Source organism: Dendropsophus ebraccatus, chromosome 12 (assembly GCF_027789765.1).
Source record: "Dendropsophus ebraccatus isolate aDenEbr1 chromosome 12, aDenEbr1.pat, whole genome shotgun sequence".
NCBI lineage: Eukaryota > Metazoa > Chordata > Amphibia > Anura > Hylidae > Dendropsophus > Dendropsophus ebraccatus.
The window spans coordinates 60,709,854-60,727,702 of NC_091465.1; the positions used below are offsets into that span (position 1 = coordinate 60,709,854).

The following is a 17,849-nucleotide window of genomic DNA, read 5'->3' on the forward strand; positions in this document are numbered from 1 at the left end:
ACTTTTGTATACTCCTTTAAGAACTGTAATAAAAGGTTTACTGTATATAGAGACCAACATTTCTGCAACATATAAGGAATATAATTGAAAACATTTAAAAGGTTTGAATGATAATAATATTACCTCATCCAGAACTATCATCTGAATGTGGTCGACTTTAGCTACACCTTTTTTGATAAGATCCAGAATCCTCCCTGGAGTAGCAATCACCACATGAACTGTGGAAAAATTAAAAAAAAGTGACTGTTAGAGCAACCCAAAAGTTGTGTGACAGGTTTACAAAATGAAGACACATCTGCCACTGTAACAGCGATCACATGACCATGACTGCCAGAAAGCAAAACCATTTATTAGAGGGCAAACCCCAAAACATTTTACAAATTAGGGAAGACAAACCCAAAGGTTTAAGGTCTGGTGACATTGACTGTTTGATAGGGCATCTTAAGGTTCAGAAGTGGAGATGCCCCTTTCAATGACTGTGGGTAAATGCTGTGGGGATGTTGCATATGTGGCCACATAAATAGGTTAAAGGACACCTGTCACCCCCCGTGCCAGGGTGACAGGCTCCCGACCCCCTGTTAGATCCCCCTATACTTACGTGATCCCGCTTCCTGAGCCGGTCGGGTCACGGAAATTTCAGCGCCCGAAGCGTGCGCTGACAGCAGAGTCAGATGCCCATAGAGAATGAATCGGGAGTCCGATGCTCCGTCATTCTCTATGGGCATCGGACTCATCTCTCAGCACGCGCGCCGGGCTTCGGGTGCTGAAATCTCCGTGACCCGACCGGCTCAGGAAGCGAGTAGGGGAGTATAGGGGATCTAACAGGGGGTCGGGAGCCTGTCCCCCAGCACGGGGGGGGGGGGGGGGGGTGACAGGTCCTCTTTAATGCATAAAATAAGAATGTTGGGAATTTATGAAAGTATATGTAAAATGGGTTAGCAAATTGCAAGAAACATACCCAGCAACAGCGTCGTCACATGAGTGCTATGAATAAGGACTGCACATTACATGCGGTTATCAATGTTCGATCGGATTAGGTTTTTAATGCAAACGCAATAAAGAATCAAGTTTTACTGTAAAGACCGCTGTTGCTAAATACATCTTTCAGGCAAGTCGACTGCCAACTTAAGGCTACATTCACATGTACTGTGTGTTGGCTGTGGACTTCACACTGCAATTTTATGCTCGGTAAACCAATGTAAAAGGTGCATGGGTGGCATCAGGGAATACTCCCAATGTGTGCAAAAACAGGATGTGGTTACAATGCTCTTCTCTATGGGGAAACAAAATTGAATTGCTTCACTTTAACGATTTTACCTGTATCATCCAGTCTCATTATGTCATCTCTTAAATTGGTGCCTCCGGTTGTTGCCATAACTTTAACGCCTCCCATATGCTTGCTGACTTGGATGCAGATCTGACTGACCTGAAGCGCAAGTTCTCGAGTGGGTACAATCACCATTGCTGCAAATATAGAAGGTACACCAAAACGCCATGTTAAAGTAGCCTTATACATTTTAAAAATGAAATTTCTATATAGCTGACAACACATTCAGAAGTCAGTGACTTGGATGAAGAAAAACCAACCTTGTATGCAGTCCTTCTTTAGGTCTAGCCGTTCAAGTAAGGGAATGAGGTAGGCTCCACTCTTGCCAGTTCCATTTTTTGCTCTAGCCAAGATATCCCTACCAGACAATGCAATGGGAATGCTTTCCTCCTAGGAGAGGAAAAAGAAAAAAAAACAAAAAACATTTCAATACTGTTACCTTTAACAGTCTTGTCTCTGAACAGCATAGCCCATGTCTAATGAACAAACCTGAATTGGAGATGGTTTCTCCCATCCCATTTCAAAAATCCCCATGAGCAGCTCGCGTTTTAAACAGTAATCTTCAAACTCATTGCCTTTTGTGGAGGTGACATCCTGGGGACAATCGGAAAAAAAAACAGAAATTTGTTGGTATTTAAGTTAATTAACCCTTTGAGGACCAGGCCCAAAATGACCCAGTGGACCGCGCAAATTTTAATCTTAGTGTTTCCGTTTTTCCCTCCTCCCCTTCTAAGAGCTCTAGCACTTTCAGTTTTTTATCTACAAGGCCATGTAATGGCTTGTTTGTTACAGGAATAGTTGCACTTTGTAATGGCGTCTTTCATTTTACCATAACATGTATGATGGAATTCCAAAATATTATTTATGAAGATATAAATTGGTGAAATCGTAAGAAAGAATGCAATATGGTAACGTTTGGGGGGTTAGTGTGTCTACGTAATGCACTATATGGTAAAAGTGACATGATACCATTATTCTATAGGTCAGTCCGAACACAACCATATGCAGGTTTACACAGATTCTCTAATGTTATATATTTTTTTTAAATGAAATCCTTTTTTTGGCAATTATAAATAAAATGGGACTATTGTAACGCTTATAACGGTTTTATTTTTTCACCTATGGGGCTTTATGTGGTGTAATTTTTTCCGCCATGATCTCTAGTTTTTATTAATACCATATTTGTGAAGATCGGACGTTTTGATCACTTTTTATTAATTTTTTTTATATATAATGTAACAAAATCGGTAATCCGCACACTTTTTTCCCTCTTTTCGTGTACGCCGTTTACCGTTCACAAAGACGCTTGTTATATTTTAATAGATCGGACAATTACGCACGCTACGGTATATTATGTGTTTATTTGTTTATTTATTTTTATATGTTTTATTTATATAATAGGAAAGGGAGGTGATTTCAACTTTTATTGGGGGAGGGGTTTTGGGGTTGTGTGTTAGTGTTTTTAACTTTTTTTTTTTTTTTTTACACATTTGAAGTCCCTTTGGGGGACTTTTACATCCAGTACTTGGATTTTTACACTGATGAATGCTATGCCATAGGCATAGCATTGATCAGTGTTATCGGCGATCTGCTCATTGAGCCTCCCTGTGCAGGCTTAGTGCAGCAGATCGCCGATCGGACCGCAGGGAGGCAGGTAAGAGACCTCCAGCAGTCCGTTTTACCGATCGGGACCCCCGCAGTCACAAGTGACAGGGGGCTCCCCCTGTCACTTACACTTAAACGCCGATCGCGGCGTTTATGAAGTTAATGACACGCTGCAGCACGATCGCTGCAGCGTGTCATTACCGGGGAGGCCCCCACCTCCTATGAAGCGCGCTCCGCTCCGGAGCACGCTTCATAGCGGGAGAAACACCCAGGGCGTACAGTTACGCCCTAGGTCGTCTGGGGACAGACTTCCATGGCGTAACTATACACCCTGGGTCGTCTAGGGGTTAAAAGTCTATGGAAACATTAACAGCCGGTCCCCAATAATGAATCATCTCCTTTATAGACATAGCGGAAACAAAATACACAATCTTACAGAAGTCTTTATTCGAAGATCTTTTGGTGGGAGTTTTAATGTCTTCTTCCAGTCATCACCAGGTCTACAATATAAAAACACACAATGTTACAATGTTCAGAAGATTTAGAAACAATGTATAATTTGTAAGTCACATAAAGTACCATTTACAAAGAACAAGTACTAACATATGAAAGGCGTTGGCAGGTCATAACTGAACACTTAGCTGCTCCCCTTTCCTGCCAATACCAACCTTAGGCCACCTCGGTGTCGGACGCTGTCCTCCTCTTCAAAGCTCCCACTGAGGTGCTATATGAATATGAAATGCCCGCTCTGCACAGACAGAATATATGCTGAGCTGTCTGCACTTCAGTGGAAGCTTTGCAGAAGAGGATGGCAGCAGACATCAGGCAGCCTGCAGTGATGGGAGAGCAGGGCTGGTAAGTAAAGACATTTGTTATGTTCCCAAGAACCCACTTAAACAGCAACAGGATAGATTGTGTCTAGGGGCTATTTTTATGTGGAGGGGGGAGCCTGTGTAGTGTCCTCACCATTGCCATGACTTCCTGGTCTCTGGGTGGACACAAGAGGTCATAGTAGTGACCTGCCTCAGCCAATGATTATAAGAGCTGGCACTTCCTTATGATGAGACCAGGAGGTCCTGCACAGTGAGAACAGGCATTGTCAGAATAGCAGCAGTGAGGGAAAGCTGTAGGAGTGTACACTCTCTTTTCCCTTTTTTTAAAAAAAATCCCAACCTGAACATATCATAACTGTGTCCTCATGAAACATGAAACTTTTTCAAACACAGTACAATATTTCAGTAAAACTTTTCAAGAACAGTCAAACAAAAACTCTCCCAGCAACACAGCACAGTACACTGTAAACAGTCCACAATAAAAATACAGTTGTGTCTCTAAAGCCTAGGTGTCTTCATGGCCACAGACCAAGTCGGCCATGGATAGGGATAGTTTGATCCTTCAGTCCCTAAAGAAGGGGCAGCTACATAAACAAAACTGCAAGATGTTTAACCTGTGAATGCCCAGCCTATTTTAGACTCGCTGCTGCCCATTTATCACATGGGTTATGGTTAGACAGGTTTTTCTTTTTCTCCCATGAGCGTAGCTGTAAGTCAGCAACACTTTTGGCACATAAAATAATTTATGGGATTTAAGAAGTCAAATTCCCCATATTTTGATGGCAGGAAGACATTTAATTCAGGCTATTTTTGCTCACCAAGGACATGAAGCAGTGATCACTTCTATAAGGTTATGAAACACTAATATTGAAACCTATTACTCAATGTCAGAAGGCAAATGCCAAATAAGGCCCCTAACTTTACTGCAAAACCACAGCCTCTTCCAATGTTTGTACAAATGCCTCTTGCCCTAACAGAGGTATTTCACACAAAACAGGTGGCGGAACCCAGGTACTGTGAAACTACAATTCCCATCACGCGTAGAAAGCCAAAGATTTGGCTGTACCTACATAGACATAATGGGAATTGTTGTTTTGCAACAGCTGTGGGTCTGCAGCCATGACATGTGTGACTAATGGTGCGTTTACACAGGCAGATTTATCTGACAGATTTTGGAAGCCAAAACCAGGAATGGATTTGAAAAAAAGGAGAAAGCTCAGTCTTTCCTTTATGACCTGTTCCCTGTTTATGGTCTGTTCCTGGCTTTGGCTTAAAAAATCTGTCAGATAAATCTGCCCGTGTAAACGCACCATTAGAAGATTGCCTACAGGAGAAAATATTCCCGACTAGAGATGAGCGAACCGGGTTCGGGTGCGAGTCGATCGGCATTTGATTAGTGGCGCTGCTGAACTTGGATAAAGCGCTAAGGTTGTCTGGAAAACATGGATACAGCAAATGACTATATCCATGTTTTTCACATAGCCTTAGGGCTTTATCCAACTTCAGCAGCCACCGCTAATCAAATGCCGAAAGTTCGGGTTTGGATCGACTCGAGCATGCTCCAGGTTCGCTCATCTCTATTCCCGACCCAACAGAAAATCGTGCAGAGTCTAAGGGTCCTATTACACCAAAAGATGTCTGACAGATTATATGACAGATTTTTTCAGCCAAAGTCAGGAACGGACTATAAACAAAGAACAGGTCGTAAAGATAAAACTGAGATTTCTACTCTTTCAAATCCATTCCTGGCTTTGGCTGAAAAAATCTGTAAGAATCTGTCAGACATCTTTTGGTGTAATAGGACCCTTAGTGTCACCACAGTGCATTGCTGCAGGGAATGCAATACCACTGTGCACCACTCCAACTTTACTTTTGATACAAGAATACTATATACTGACGGTGTTCACCTCTCATAAACAGCCACTGCTTGTGACAAGAATATACTCACTTTATAGCGCTGCTCATGCTCTGTGCTTGCTGCTGACTTCCATTATTGATTGTGCTGGCATTTTTCAGCTGACTTATTTGCTGTGTCTGCGTTCCCCCACTTCCAGGCCCCGGATTAGGTTTCACTGGGCCCCTCAATTGCCCATTCTGACTGGACAGACCCATTAAAACAGGGTTCTCTGTTCTTGTGGTGCTCATTTTGTTTTCTATTAAATTGTCCCTTTGAAAGTTTTTTCAACCTCAAAGTCAGAGTCAGTACAGAGACTGTAATAACAGTTTATAGGACTCTTCAAAATGAAGAGATAAAGTCTTGCTCAATAAATGAGTCCTTGTTATTGCAACGCAAACAAGTGCTTGTTCTTGGTAAAGTCTTTGAACTGTGAAGTCACTTGTTCTGATGCACCAAATCAACTTTCTTTATAAAAAAAAGCCCTCGGATGTAGATTTGACTTTAGATCTGTCAAAGCAACCTAAGAGAAAAAAATAAGTTAGTCTTGGAATGATTAAAGGTAATTTGTATTTACTTACCCCAAACTTAGCATTCATTTTGTTGTGTCGTCATCCATAATACAGACATACATGATTTCATATAAACTGTAATCTATGTATACAAAGAGAACCTACGGCCAGTCCACAAACACATTATAGCGGATCATACACAGGTCTCCGATCTCCTATGCACTCCTCTAGCTCCTCATGACAGATTAGCAGAGCACAACAGTAACTCACCATTATAGCGATAATCCATATAAACTCAGCATATAATCAATGGTATTTTCCAAAAAAAATAAAAAATAAATAAATCAGACCATATGGCTAATGGCTGGTCCTGTGATAAATATAAAATAGTCTTTGGTTTTACCATATACATTAGAAAATTCTCAAAGATGGCAGACTGCCTGCTCATAGATGTGTGCCAGGTAACAAGTCCCGACCAAAACATGTAAGCATTTTTTTTTTTTGTTTAGGGGGCAATATAGTAATGTTGGGATGACTGTAGGGCTGGGCGATATAAACGATATGCCAAAATATCGTCATCAATTCGGTTGACGATATGGATTTTTGGCATATCGTCATATCGCGATATACCACGGAGCGGTAGTGAATAAGCTTCTCACTTACCGCTCCGTGGTACCGCGCTGCAGGGCCTTCCGTTCAAGCATTGTCAGCGCGCTAGCGCGCTGATGCGTGTGACGTCAGGTCTCCCAGTGCATGCTGGGAAGAAGACGCGGCCCGTCTCGCCTCACGGTCTCCATCAGCCAGCCCTGCAGGAAAGGTAAGTAGCAGAGGGGTCGGGGGCGGGCGGCAGATGGCTTGGCATGGGGCTGATGATGGCCCTGGCTGGGGGGGACATGATGGCTGGCACATGAAATGCCTGGAAAACAGTGAGGGGTGAGATGGCTGGCACCGGGGGGGGCGGGGGTTGGGGGTGCTGATGACTGGCGACGGGGGGCTGATGACTGGCACAAGGGGGGCTGATGACTGGCACAAGGGGGGCTGATGACTGGCACAAGGGGGGCTGATGACTGGCACAAGGGGGGCTGATGACTGGCACAAGGGGGGCTGATGACTGGCACAAGGGGGGCTGATGACTGGCACAAGGGGGGGCTGATGGCACAGGGTGGGCTGATGACTGGCAAGGGGGGGTGATAACTGGCACAAAGGGGGCTGAAGGCATAGGGGAGGGCTGATGACTGGCAAGGGGGGGTGATAACTGGCACAAGGGAGGGGGGGCTGATGACTGGCACCGGGGCGGGCTGATGACTGGCACAGGAGGGGCTGATGGCACCGGGGAAGGCTGATGACTGGCAAGGGGGGTGATAACTGGCACAAAGGGGCCAGCATAGGGGAGGGCTGATGACTGGCAAGGGGGGCTGATAACTGGCACAAAGGGGGCTGAAGCCTTTGTGCCAGTTATCAGCCCCCCTTGCCAGTCATCAGCCCTCCCCTCCCTTGTGCCAGTTATCACCCCCCCTTGCCAGTCATCAGCCCTCCCCTATATATTTATAATTATATATCGTGATATATCGTTATATCGTGCATGCATCAAATTATATCGTGATATATCGTTATATCGTGCATGCATCAAATTATATCGTGATATAAATTTTAGGCCATATCGCCCAGCCCTAGATGACTGATGTCAGTAATACCAGGCAGTTAGATGCATATCACAAGAAAAGCTTGATATGTGCACCACACGCAGGTAAATGCTCAGCTTTATACATCTTCCATCAGTGCCAAGGAAACAAAAGGAATGGATATTCTACCATCCATGATGAAGATGAATCACATGTAAACCAGCGAGGGGGGTAGAAAACATTTACCATGCTGATGTCAAACCCAAAGTCTCACCCTGTTCACTACATAGTTAGTAGGCTGGTCATGAGATTTCTAGACTTATTTAAATAACGAGCTGTTCTTAAGTGCAGGATACACAAAACTCCATCTCTGTATATGCAGAATGGGTTTCTAGGGTCAGTAAGACCCTGATGCACCATCACATTGCCAGGGCCTCAGCCGCTAAATGGCTGGGCTGAGCTGGACGGGGGAACGGGGCGGCACGATCCGGAACCCGGTGCAGGAACCGGGGAGGTAAGTGACCGGCGGCTTCTATATCCACCCCCTCCCCAGCCATACACAGAGAATGATTCCAGCCCGGAGTACCTCTTTAAAGAGTGATCAGACATCTTCTCTAAAGGAAATGGTGAGCATGTAGGTATGTAAATCCTTGAGGAGAGGGGAATAAGCTGCCAGACACCTGTCCATCTTCAGACCCTGGCATCAGTATATATATGGAAAGAGACACAGCGGTCCAATCTACATTACTGTCTATGTAAATAAAACACTGATCTTTCGCAATTACGTCTGTTTGCAGGCCACAGAGGCACAAGATTATACGTGTGTGCAGAACTTACACACTCGATGACAGTCTGGACACAAGCAAAATAAATGGCTCACCGTTTGGCAGACTACTACTGTGGCTTACTAATCATTCTGACAGGTCATGACCTCACATGGAGAATGCTCCATACTGGAATATGATCCAATGAGTATCACAACATATTATGCTGATTTCTGAAAGTCTAGTGTTAGTAATGAGATCACAAACCATCATTAGTGGTAGTCAACTATCCTAAGTAATAGCACATTACTAAAACGTGTCATTATTATCTGTGGGGAGAAGTCAGAGAGCTTAGGGGGTGCAGCACTTAGTCTCCTTCTGTTTTCCCTACACAGCTGGGAGCCACTATGAGGGGGATGAGGTGGAGGGTGCCATATCCTGTGTAACACCATGAAATGAGAGGAAACCCTTTAAGGGTACAAACACACACACCGTATACGCAGCAAATCTGATGGTGCAGATTTGATGCGGTGTTCAGTTATTTAGATCTAATCTGCTGCGTATCGCAGCAGTAAATACGCTGAGTATACGGTGTGTGTGTTTGTACCGTATTGGACATAACATTGTTCAACTGGGTGGAAAACCTTCCCTGTGTGTAGATATGTTACATACATGTTATGGCAGCTGCTGGTGGTCACACGTGCTCAGCTCAGACACACTGTCAGTTTGCTACTGTACACAGGTAGGTGCCTCTGTGACCCCTCCTCTTTTATAGGTCAGCCAATAAAAAGCAGCGCTCACCAGAACTTACCAATGAAGCAAGATGTGCAGAGAAGGAAAGTAAAATAACATCAGTGGCATCACACAGGACTGACACCACAATGCTTACATATCAGCATTGCTCCCCCTGATTCAAATGATTTGTCTCATCTAACCAATAAGTTTCAGCCAACTGTAGCCCAAGTCCCTTGAAGGAGAATTCTGGGCACAGACCTTTTTTTCCAAAACTAGGGGTGGGGGGGGTGGGGGGGAGAAAAAAAAAAAACATGCACTTGCCTCCCCGGCTCCAGAGTTTGTGACCGATGTCCTCCGTTCAGGTCCCCGGCCGCTTCCTGGTCTAGAGAAGGGATCTGGGACGTGACGTTCCAAGCCCGCTCAGCGGTGTCCCGCCTCTCCCACTGACTGGCTGAACGGGCCTGACATAGGGCTGGGCGATATTGGCCTAAATCAATATCGCGGTTAATCGTACATGTATCCTCGGTAACGATAATTATGACACTCCCCTTTTTGCAAGCCACACCCACTTGGCCGTGCCAAACTGGCAATATTTTGTCTCAATAAATCAAAAAATAAATAAATAAGGAACTCACTGAGCAGCAACACAAGACTGCCATTTAGTCTATAGTCATTATTATCTCAGCAGAGACCTGAATGTGTATACCCCCCATGTAGTAGTTAGGCCCCTCTGTGCCCTTATATAGTAGTCATACCCCCGCTGTGTATCTGTATATTAGTTAGGCCTCCCTGTGCAGGTAGACCCCCTAGTAGGTAGTATCCCCCATGTAGCTATTTCCCCCATAGGTAGTGTTCCTGGTAGGTAGGCATCACCCTGTGATTTACCCCCCTGGAAGTTAATCTCTCCCATGTAGTCAATTCCTTGGGTAGTTAGCACCCTTCTGTAGGTATCTCCCCTTGTAGTTTGTCTCCTTCCCCCATATAGATACCTTTCCTGGTAGTTTCCCCATACAGTTATCTCCCCTGGTAGTTATCCTCCATCCTTCCCATGTAGGCATCTCCCTTGGTTTACCCCTTCCTTAATACAGGCTTCCACCTGCAAATTACCCCTCCCCCATGTAGGCAATCCTATTAGTTAACCCCTCGTGTAGGCAATCCCATGTAAATTAACAACCCCCCCCCCCCATGTAGGCAATCCCATGTAAATTAACCTTCTCTCCCCTTGTGGGCAATCCTGTATATTAACCCCCAGTGTAGGCAATCCCATGTAGATTTGTAAATCCCCCCCACGTAAGAAACCCCCCTCCCCCATGTGGGCAATTGCATGCAAGTTAACCCCCCCCCCCCCCCCGTTTGGGCAATCCCATGTAAATTAACCCCCTCTCTCCCATGTAGGCAACCCTGCTATTTAACCCCCAGTGTAGGTAATCCCATGCAAATTAACCCCCTCTCCTCCATGTAGGCAGTCCCATTAGTTAACCCCCCCCCCCATATGTCAGCATGCTCAGGTTAAAACAAAAACTTTTACTCACCTAACTGCTGCAGCAGCGTCTCCTTCATCCTGCTCTCAGAGTATGAGTGACTCATGCTCCGGAGCGCTGGGGAGGGAGAGCTGCCTCTTGTGACCGGAGGCAGAATGCTGCCTCCGGACACAAGGGTGATTGGCAGGAACGGGAGCCAATGGCTTCTAACCTTGTCAATCAAAGCCCAGAATTTAGCTGCGAGCGTTCATCAGGAGCGCTAGCAGACAGGTCCGGAACGCCATTTGCAGCACCCGGCAAGTCGCCAGATGCTGCAAATGATGTGATGTCAGGGGCTGGGTCACCCGGGCCCCCAGATGCCGCCAGGCCCCGTAGCGGCCTTTGCTCCTATGACACTTCTCTGCATATTGTGCAGGAATCCCTAACTGACAGCATCATCTGTGGGACAGCATGCAGGGCTGGGGGTCCCGGGCTGCGCTCCCTTCCCTCCAACCTGTCACAGGGGAGGCAGCTGGGGATGACTTGGACAAGGTATATGCTCCTAACCGACTGAGCCCGGGCAGACACACTCCCCTTCCGGCAGCTTGCACGTGGATTTCCTCGGTCACTGAAGAAGCAGGGGCGCGGGTGATGGCGTTGCTGCGCCCCCGATCCCGCTGTACAGCTGCAGCACTCGCAGCGACGCTATCACCCGCTCCCGCGGCCCCTGCTTCTTCAGTGACCGAGGAAATCCACGTGCAAGCTGCCGGAAGGGGAGTGTGTCTGCCCGGGCTGTCGGTTAGGAGCATATACCTTGTCCAAGTCATCCCCAGCTGCCTCCCCTGTGACAGTTTGGAGGGAAGGGAGCGCAGCCCGGGACCCCCAGCCCTGCATGCTGTCCCACAGATGATGCTGTCAGTTAGGGATTCCTGCACAATATGGATCCCCCCGGTCTCTGCTGTCTATGCCACCTGCTCCTTCAGACACCGAGGAGCTCTGTGTGTGAGTGGCTGTTAGTGTTCTTCTGCCGGAGGAGGGGTGAAAATACCGCAGATACCGTCCTGGCAAAGTTGAGGTCGGTTAACCGACGCCAGTGACGGTATCGGTATTTTCACGCTATACCGCCCAGCCCTAGCCTGACATATGTCCCAGATCTCCACCCCACTCAGACCTAGAAGCCACTGCGGACCTGAACGGAGGACAGTGGATACCAGCGCTGGAGTCGGGGGAGGCATGTGCAATTTTTTTTTTCACACCCATCTGACTGACTACCAAGCTGGATAGACATCAATAAAAGCATTCAGAACATAGCTTTAAAGGCTTTTATCCAGGCTTGGAATGGTGTTAAGGAAGTCCCTTAGGCCATGGCACAACCAAAAAAACAGACCCCGCCTCCTTGACACTTCATATTTCCAGGCACTATACATTGATAGCCTATACAAAAGCAGGGTGCTGACACCTGTACCCAATAAACAGTTATTTGGGTGGGCTGTAGCTAAGCCACATACACAATGAAAGGGGTCGGAAGCAGACTGCCATTCACTGTGTAGTGGTGACACCAAGTTACTGCAGCTTAGCTGTACTCCATTTAATAGAAGCTGCGCTGAACTAAACTGGCGACACCACTATACAATACATGGCGGTTGTCTACTGAAGCCTATGGCCACACAGTGGGCATGCCAAAATATAAGTCTAAATTATAGCAATGTAACAGACAATAAATGTTATGTGGATGGGGCTTTCTGGATCGAGACAACTGCCATCTAATCTGTCAATCACTATCAATGGCTGCACTCTGTCCCCTGTTCCTCAAGTCCGCTGCCTCGGGGTCACCTTTGACTCTGCCCTGTCCTTTAAACCCCAAATTCAAGCCCTGACCACCTCCTGCCGCATTCACCTCAAACACATTTCCAGAATCCGCACTTTCCTCACCCCTGACTATCAAACTGCTGGTACATGCTCTCATTATTTCCTGCTTGGACTACTGTAATATCCTCCTCTCTGGCCTTCCATCTAAGGGCCCTATTCCACCGGACGATTAGCATTAAACCGTTCGAATCTAAACTATAATCATTCGGTTGAAATGCCGTTAACGATTAACGACCGAACGAGAAATCGTTGATCGCTTTATAAGACCTGGACCTATTTTTATCGTTGCTCGTTCGCAAAACGTTCGCATTAAATAAGACATCGTTCGGTCGTTCGCAATAGATACGAACGCAACAGCGAATAAATAGCGAAGAAAAAACAATCGCAATTACGATCATAAGTAACGATTATCATGCCATAGAAATGAGTGAACGTTTTCAGGTCTTTCGCAATAGCGGTCGTTTGAGATCGTTAACGATTATGCAAACGATATCGTCCGGTGGAATAGGGCCCTTACTCCCTTACTCCAGTCTATCCTAAACTCTGCTGCCTGACTAATCAACCTTTCCCCTCGCTTTGCCTCTGTCTCCCCTCTGCCAATGCCTCCACTGGCTCCCCATTGCCCAACGTATTCACTTTAAACTGTTGACCATGACGTACAAGGCCATCCACAACCTGTCCCCTCCGTACATCTCTGACCTGATATTCCGCTACCGTCCCTCACGCAACCTTTGATCCTCCCGTGACCTCAGTCTGCACTCCCCCCTTGTTCGTACCTCGCACAACCGCCTCCAAGACTTTGCCCCCTCGCTACCCCGACACATGCAGCTCTCACCCACCATCAAGTCCTTCAAAAGTAACCTGAAAACCCATCTCTTCAAACAAGGCTACAACCTACAATAACTCTGCATCACACTCGACTGGCTGCACTTTACCTCCTGTTTCTCTCCCCGTACCTTATAGACTGTAAGCCCTCGCGGGCAGGGTCCTCTTCCCCATGTACCAGTCTGCCATTTGCCTTCATGTAATGCGTTTTGATCTTGTGTAGTTTCTGCTCGTTACCCCTATCTATTGTATAGCGTTCTGGAATTAAGGGCGTAATAATAATAATAATTACAATTTAAAGATGATTTATTTTTTTTTTTTTAGTATTTTGGCTCCAGCTGGTGAGCACACAAGCAATATGATTAAACAGTCCGATTGGGAGAAAGCCCCCAATGATCCTGCCGGTCTCTGCACCTCCTGGGGAGCAGCAAGAAGAACCCATCTAGGATTTTACACAAGATGGTATAATGGCCAGACCGCAGCACCCAACCTAAAATTGGCTTTAATTGATTTTTTCCTCTACATCCGCAATAAACTTCTAGGGAAACATGGAAATCTATTCAACAGCCTCAACCCGGGTCAATGCAGAAATATACACATGTAGGTCAGGTTTCTGATATAGCAAATACAGGGGCAACTAATCCCTATGGTTACAGAACACAGCCGTTCTGTACACAATCACGTCCTGCTCTTTACTCCTCAAATACTGATAGCTTAGGGATCCCTACAGTTATAGTATATAGAGCGGGTGTATACAGGCAGGCATGCTCCACTCCTCATATACAGCTATCGGGAGAATCCCTACAGCATATACATCTGCCTATACATGGGCCTGGTCTCTACTCCTTATATACAGATATCAGAAGAATCTCTATATCTACAGAATATGATCTGCTGTATACACAAAGGGCTGACACACTGATATACAGAAGAATCCCTATAGTCAAAACATATGATCTGCTGTATATATATATATATATACAGGCCCTATAGTCACAGCATATGATCTGCTGTATATATATATATATATATATATATATATATATATATATATATATATATATATATATACAGGCCCTATAGTCACAGCATATGATCTGCTGTATATATATATATACAGGCCCTATAGTCACAGCATATGATCTGCTGTATATATATATACAGGCCCTATAGTCACAGCATATGATCTGCTGTATATATACAGGCCCTATAGTCACAGTATATGATCTGCTGTATATATACAGGCCCTATAGTCACAGTATATGATCTGCTGTATATATACAGGCCCTATAGTCACAGTATATGATCTGCTGTATATATACAGGCCCTATAGTCACAGTATATGATCTGCTGTATATATACAGGCCCTATAGTCACAGTATATGATCTGCTGTATATATACAGGCCCTATAGTCACAGTATATGATCTGCTGTATATATACAGGCCCTATAGTCACAGTATATGATCTGCTGTATACACAAAGGGCTGACACACTGATATATAGAGGAATCCCTATAGACACAATATATGATATGCCCTATAGTCACAGTATATGATCTGTTGTATATATACAAGCCCCATAGTCACAGTATATGACCTGCTGTATATATGTATATATACAGGCCCTATAGTTATAGTATATAAGCTGCCATATAAATACAGGCCTGATTCTCTATAGTCACAGTACACAGAGCAGCTATATACATACAGGCCTCACATACACATCTATGGTGGAATCCCTATAGTCATAGTATATAGATCTGCTGTATATACACAGGCCTTACTCAGATATACACAGGAAACCCTATACTTACAGTATATAAATCTGCTCCATACATACAAGCCCCACATACACATCTATGTTGGAATCCCTATAGTCACAGTATATAGCTCCGCTGTATACATACAGGCCCCACACTCACAGTATATAGCTCCGCTGTATACATACAGGCCCCACATACACATCTATGGTGGAATCCATATAGTCATAGTATATACATCTGCTGTATACATGCAGTCTCCACACTCCTAGTATATAGCTCCGCCGTATACAGTCCTCACATACACATCTATGTTGGAATCCCTATAGTCACAGTATATAGCTCCGCTGTATACATACAGTCCCCACACTCACAGTATATAGCTCCGCTGTATACATACAGGCCCCACATACACATCTATGGTGGAATCCCTATAGTCACAGTATATAGCTCCGCTCTATACATACAGTCGCCACACTCACAGTATATAGCTCCGCTGTATACATACAGGCCCCACATACACATCTATGGTGGAATCCCTATAGTCACAGTATATAGCTCCGCTCTATACATACAGTCGCCACACTCACAGTATATAGCTCCGCTGTATACATACAGGCCCCACATACACATCTATGGTGGAATCCATATAGTCATAGTATATACATCTGCTGTATACATGCAGTCCCCACACTCGTAGTATATAGGTCTGCTGCATACATACACATCTATGGTGGAATCCCTATAGTCATAGTATATACATCTGCTGTATACATGCAGTCTCCACACTCCTAGTATATAGCTCCGCCGTATACAGTCCTCACATACAGCTATAAGGAGGGATCCCTATGGTTACCTATGAGCCCCGTACCGTCCTCCCGGCAGGCCGCGGTGTATGACTATCACAATCCGCCGACCTTTCCCCACTCGGCCCCGTCTCTCCTCCTCGGCCCCTGTCCCCCCGGTCGCCCCCCGCACCCGTCCCCCAGGCCCGGCCATCACCCCGCCCGCTCCCCATTCCCCCTCATAGGCCTCACAGCACGCACCCCGCGGCCCGATCTCTTCCGATTCCTCAGCGCCGCGATGTCCTCGTCTTCAGACTGTATCTCGTCGTTGATGGATTATTTGTCACTATTATTAATATTTTTTTCTATCGTGTTTTGTTTTTCTTTTTTTGTTTCTTCTCCGTGCGTTTTTCTAAGTCGAAGCTCCAAAATGGCTTCCTTCCTCCTTTAAACCCTCCCCGCGCCGCGCGTCTGGATCCTTCCGCCGTGAAGTAGGTCCCGCTAGTCTAAGCGCACGTCACTAGGTGGCTGTATCACTGCGCGGACTAGTTGCTGTTTGAAAATACTTCCGGAGCAACGGAATTAACGGCGGTGGTGGTCGGGTCCAGATACCGGGAGGGGTTGTCTCCATGGACACCAGATACTGTTATACTGAATAAAAGTAGTGTCAGTCCCTTTGTCGCACAAGTAACGTGTCTGTGTTTCCTGGTGCAGATCTATAAGAGGGGAGGGTGCATAGTGATGTCTCCAATATGGCGGAGCTGGTAGAAGTGCGGCCAGGGACATGGGAGTATACACATAGGGGGAGATTTATCAGACATGCTGTAAAGTGAAACTGGCTCAGTTGCCCCTAGCAACCAATCAGATTGCACCTTGCATTCGTCACAGACTCTTTGGAAAATTAAAGATGGAATCTGATTGGTTGCTAGGGGCAACTGAGCCAGTTTCACTTTACACCATGTTTGATAAATCTCCCCCATAGAGTTCAATGGAAATCATTGAAGACTGAAAACAACTGGCGGCCGTCACTTTAGTAAAAAAAAAAAAAAAAGAGACCATTAAGGGGTCACTCTGCCTCTCAATCCCCCCTGCTGGGTGTTACAAGCAGAGAGCTGTGACTAGTCATGGCCCAGGCAACCCCCAGATGAGGAGACCACAGCTCTTGCACGCCAAAATGTTTTCCTACTAACCACAGTTACCGATAGGCACACCGCCGATAGGGGAGCTGTGTAGGAGTTCTGTTTGCTGCAGCTGGGAGCTATATCAGCACCATCATAATACAACAGTCTCTATGGTGTTGCTCATTTAAATAACAAAGTCACAGACAAGTCACACAGCTTGCTATTTGCTGTCATTTCCTCCACGTCGCGGTGTAGCAATAGCCTTAGTCCTTCCTTTTATACTATTTTTTGGTTTAAAAAAAATACAAAAAATTGCATGGAAAAACTGCATGTGTGAGTCCAACCAGAGGGTACCTGCACATTTTAGGTTTTGTTCACATTTTTATGCAGTTTTTGTAGCCAAAACCAGGTGTGCGTGATAAAGGGAGAGGACGTATAAGGGTGTTGGCACGTGGGAAGGGGCTCACCTGTGGGCAGTGGCTTTTTCTGAATTGGGGCTATCACGACTATTTTAAATGGGCTTTGGGCACTGAATTGCAACAGGAAAATGGTGATTTATTGTTTGTTTTTAGTGTGATTCAGCTTCTATTGAGATCAATGGGAGATTTTTTATAATTTTTTCAAACTGGTTTTTTTTTATACAGAAATCATTGCGGTTTACGCATGAGGAACCATGCCCTAAGGCGGATTCCGCTGTAAATCCTGGTACTGTGGTCTTCAATGGGGTTACATACCC

The 17,849-nt window shown here is 45.6% G+C and overlaps 1 protein-coding gene across 2 annotated transcripts in view; it reads right to left on the reverse strand.

Annotated features, from left to right (window-relative positions):
* The window catches only part of DDX6 (DEAD-box helicase 6), a 29,116-nt gene extending 12,344 nt beyond the window's left edge, over positions 1-16,772 (reverse strand). Inside the window, exons 1-7 of one of the 2 annotated variants that reach the window (XM_069946521.1) lie at positions 16,254-16,772; positions 5,714-6,182; positions 3,369-3,432; positions 1,817-1,921; positions 1,588-1,717; positions 1,318-1,464; positions 124-218 (exon numbers count right to left, since the gene is read on the reverse strand). In XM_069946521.1, coding sequence (XP_069802622.1) covers positions 124-218; positions 1,318-1,464; positions 1,588-1,717; positions 1,817-1,921; positions 3,369-3,432; positions 5,714-5,910 — 738 coding nt within the window. In that variant the 5' untranslated portion in view covers positions 5,911-6,182; positions 16,254-16,772. Of the gene's footprint in view, positions 1-123; positions 219-1,317; positions 1,465-1,587; positions 1,718-1,816; positions 1,922-3,368; positions 3,433-5,713; positions 6,183-13,577; positions 13,694-16,253 lie in introns of those variants that run through there. The other variant, XM_069946522.1, reaches the window with a different exon arrangement.
* Positions 16,773-17,849: the final 1,077 nt, after the last annotated feature.